Source organism: Phaethon lepturus, unplaced genomic scaffold (genome assembly GCF_000687285.1).
Source record: "Phaethon lepturus isolate BGI_N335 unplaced genomic scaffold, ASM68728v1 Scaffold56369, whole genome shotgun sequence".
NCBI lineage: Eukaryota > Metazoa > Chordata > Aves > Phaethontiformes > Phaethontidae > Phaethon > Phaethon lepturus.
The window spans coordinates 4,132-8,021 of record NW_010566617.1 but is presented as its reverse complement, the minus strand read 5'-3'; the positions used below and the strand labels follow the sequence as shown (position 1 = coordinate 8,021).

The 3,890-nt window shown below is 44.1% G+C and overlaps 1 protein-coding gene across 1 annotated transcript; it reads left to right on the top strand.

The window, feature by feature from the left end:
• Positions 1-328: 328 nt before the first annotated feature.
• On the top strand, positions 329-3,363 carry ARPC5 (actin related protein 2/3 complex, subunit 5, 16kDa). Its single transcript, XM_010295544.1, has 3 exons — positions 329-423; positions 2,206-2,382; positions 2,907-3,363. Exons 1-3 carry the CDS (start codon positions 358-360, stop codon positions 2,967-2,969), a joined length of 306 nt encoding a protein of 101 aa, XP_010293846.1. The 5' UTR covers positions 329-357; the 3' UTR covers positions 2,970-3,363.
• Positions 3,364-3,890: the final 527 nt, after the last annotated feature.

Below are 3,890 nucleotides of genomic sequence, written 5' to 3'. Positions count from 1 at the left end.
GGGCCCTGGCCGCTGGTGGAGGTGGGGGTGCTGAGCTGACGCCTGTTCGTGAGGGCTGCAAATGGGAGAATAATTTCTTTTACTTGGATCCTCATTCAGCGAAGGGCCTAAGAAGTATTCTCCAATACTGGAACTGTACGGCTTCTTGGTGGTGCTGCTCCTTCCTCAGATGGCCTAATCAGTGCTACCTTACACCGTACTCTGTGTGAGCTGTTGAGGGAGGTGTTGCATCCACTGAGCCTTAAGTGTTTTCACTGTGTCGGGCACAACCCAGCTACAAGTATTGCTGTCCTGGAGCTGATTCTGTTCCTTTCCAAATACTTGGTGTTGGGTCCTTAACTGTCTGGCACAGGGAACATGATGGCCGCACTACAGGCGGCTCTGAAGAACCCTCCTATCAACACAAAGAACCAGGCAGTGAAGGTGAAATACTAACTCACTCACTCATGGGTTACTTCTTAAAAAACTCTTTCCTGTTTCTAAAACCCTTACCCCACCAACCCTGCCAGCTGTGCATTCAGGAAGCCAAGAAAGCTGGTTTTTAGGATATTCCCTGATGTCAAAACATCTGTGACCTCTGCCATCTTAATCTTGTTCAAAACACCGTAGCTCGGATGTCATGCATCCGCACACCTCTAACTTGGTGCTAGATCAGCTTTTGTGTGTTCTCCTACGTGCCTTGGTTGTACACCATGTGCCCTGGTGAACTCCACGCCAGGTGCCTGTGCCTCATCCAGACCTGGCAGCACATGGATGTAGTCGGGACCGAACGATCAGGGAAGCACAACTGCAGTAGTCACCTCTGACTAAGGAAACTCTGCTAGCACAGCCAGACCATGAACCTACAAAAAAGGAAGAACTGATGGTTATCGCACCCAATCAAAATTAAGCCGTTAAAACCTCAGAAAACGCAAACACTCCCCCTGTGACAGAATAGAGGAGCTTGCTGCATGCTTGTATTTCTGAATCTCCCCAGAATAAACCTCGAATGGCTCATGATTCCAGTGGCGAGAGGAACAGGCAGATAAGTCGTGGAACTGCCCAGATGGTGAGCATCTGCAGCGGTCTGTTCTCCCTGCTTGAGGAGAGTGCCACGGGCCCGTTTCCGTGCTGCTTACGAGGCCACTGGTGGAGATGTTTCTCACCTAGCCCCAGCCCTTTCCTGACAGGTTTTCACAACGTTTCAACAGCTTTGTCCTCACTTTAATGACTTGTTTCCATTAGCTGTGTATTGATGGATTTAAGAATACACTGTAAAGGCACTGCAATTTAAGAGAGCAGAGTGACTGAATTTTAATGTGTGGTTTCATTTTTAGTTGATGTCATGGAACTTTTATGTTTTTACTTATAGTAAAAAATAGTAAATAAAAAATAGTAAAAAAAAAAAAAAAAAAGTACTTCATGTGAGGTCTTGCTAAGCCAAAAGGCTATGGGGTATTAAATTGAACAAGAAAACTAACTTCCATAATTTCTGAAGAAAGAAGCTGCTTGAAGTATTTGTACAATGGAATTATTCAAAAGTCCAGCAAACCCAAGACCTTTTTCTTTCATCCTCCCTCGGTTAGTTATGGATGAACAGGAAGAGCTGCTTTTTACTGATTAGGTGGCTAATCTGCCACTGTGATCATGCCACACACATTCCTGGGCCTGAAATGACATCCAGGTAAACCTACAAATGGTTATTAATGCAAAATATTAATGCTGACAGTTTGCATCTGGTGTGCCTGGGACAGGAGTTGACTGTATTGAAAATACGTGGCTTCCAGCAGTCACCTCTTCCAGGCTGGCCAATGGCATTTCCATGGAATATAATAGTTAAACAGTACAAAGGCATGGAAAAGGCCCTGGTGAGAAGGAAGGTTAATCAAGTACTTAATTCTTACAATTCTTTTAGAATTTGCCAAACCTTGAGTTTTGATATGAAAATATATTATTTAGCTATCACCTCATTTAATAGGTGGAGAGTTGCAAACACAAGCAGAGAGGCAGAAAACCTAGAGCAGGACAAACTCTTTTATGCTGTTTATCATTGGGAGTTTATCTGTCATACATAATTATCACAAGCTTTGTACACACACTATTCAAACAGATTTCAGAATTGTTTTTAAAAAAAATTTCTAGTTTTGTTAGTTGGAGAGGTGAGTAATATTTGAACACACCTTATATGAGAGTGAATGTATCTCTGCCTTCCGTATTTGTTGACAGGATCGTGCAGAAAGTATTGTCCTGAAGGTCCTCATCTCTTTCAAAGCCAACGATATTGAGAAGGCGGTGCAGTCACTGGACAAGAACGGTGTTGACCTGCTAATGAAATATATCTACAAAGGCTTTGAGAGCCCCTCCGACAACAGCAGCGCTGTGCTGCTGCAGTGGCACGAGAAGGTGCGTTTACAGCGCGTGCTCTTGCCTGGGTTACCTGTGGTAGCAGGGTCTGGAGTCCAAAGCGTGCTCCCCAAGCCTGGTAAAAACTGCCTTCCTGTCTGGTAAAACTGAAATGCCATATTTCAGAGGAGGGTATGGTCCTGCAAGCTCACAGCTGAGTTATATCATGTGCCTACTTACACTGATTCCTTGGGTAAAGACTCTACAGTTAAAATTTGATTTTCTGTTAGACTGAAACAGAATGGTTCAATCCAGTGATTCAAGCAGATGGAAGTAGAATTTTCTTCCTAGAGTGAAGCAAAGTTTTCAACTTGGTTATGCAGGGAAATAAAAGCTCATTAAATAGCTGTCCACTCCTAAAGCGAGTGCGATCATCTTTTCCTGGTACCCTGCGTGTTTCACTTTTAACGTAAAGAGCAGGGAGATGCTAATTTGAAATACAGTCAGGAAGCCTTTCCAATCAGCAGTTGTTTCAACTGGTAGCTACCTTGACCTGGTGTTAATTGCCATGTTTCTCCTCTCAGGCCCTGGCTGCTGGAGGAGTGGGGTCCATTGTCCGTGTTTTGACTGCCAGGAAAACAGTTTAAATCCAGCGGCAAGTGGTTGTCTGCCATCCACGGCGTGGGAAATGCTGGTGCAAAAAAAACCTGAAACAACCAAATGCCATTGCTGCCCTGTGGGCAGTGCCTGTCTCTCAGCTTGCCTTCTCGCCGCTTCTTTCATACCTGACAAATAATGCATATCGTGATTTTTTTGTTGTTGTTGTTAAATTCTGGAATATAATGAAGGTGCAATTTTATTTCTAACAGGAATATTTGGTACTCGCGAACATTTCAGTGACACGTATAGCAACATAGCAACTTCATGTTTAGGGTGATTTGCATTTGTGTATAATTATGGCAGATTTGGACCTGACCTTCCGAGCAAATGCTGAGGGACGTAGGGTGATGTCTTAATTCTTTTCGCTGGCCAGGCAGTGTTGCAATGCAAGATCTGTATTTGAGAAGTAGGGCAGCTACTAATATAGGTAACTGGACCATGTTTGCTTTGGTCATCCTCTGAACCGACAGAAAGCAAAGGCTCCATTCCACCACCAGTTATCATTCCAGAGAGCTGAGACTTTTCCTTAACCTCACATCTCACGGTCTGTTCAGGTTCCTTGTGATCAGTCAAGCGCTGGGTCCGCAGCGGGAAAGTCACAACAGGATGAAGTTGTCCATCATGCAGTTTGGATGGTAGAATTTAAAAGGTTGATGGTCCATTTACACTGGAGCCCAGTCCAGTGAACTCTTTATTTTGGGGAGCACAGATCCTGAAGGAAAGAAGAAAAAGCAGCTTTCACACACCAAATCACCTTTCAGCAACTTGAAAGTGATTTGATTTTGTCAAGCACAACACAGTAGCTGCCTGGGGTGATCTGAGAAAGGCATACCGGTATCCACGCCATCCTGGCAAAGCTCCCATATTTTGTTTCCTAGATCTATAGGGTCTTAAAGGATACCAAACAG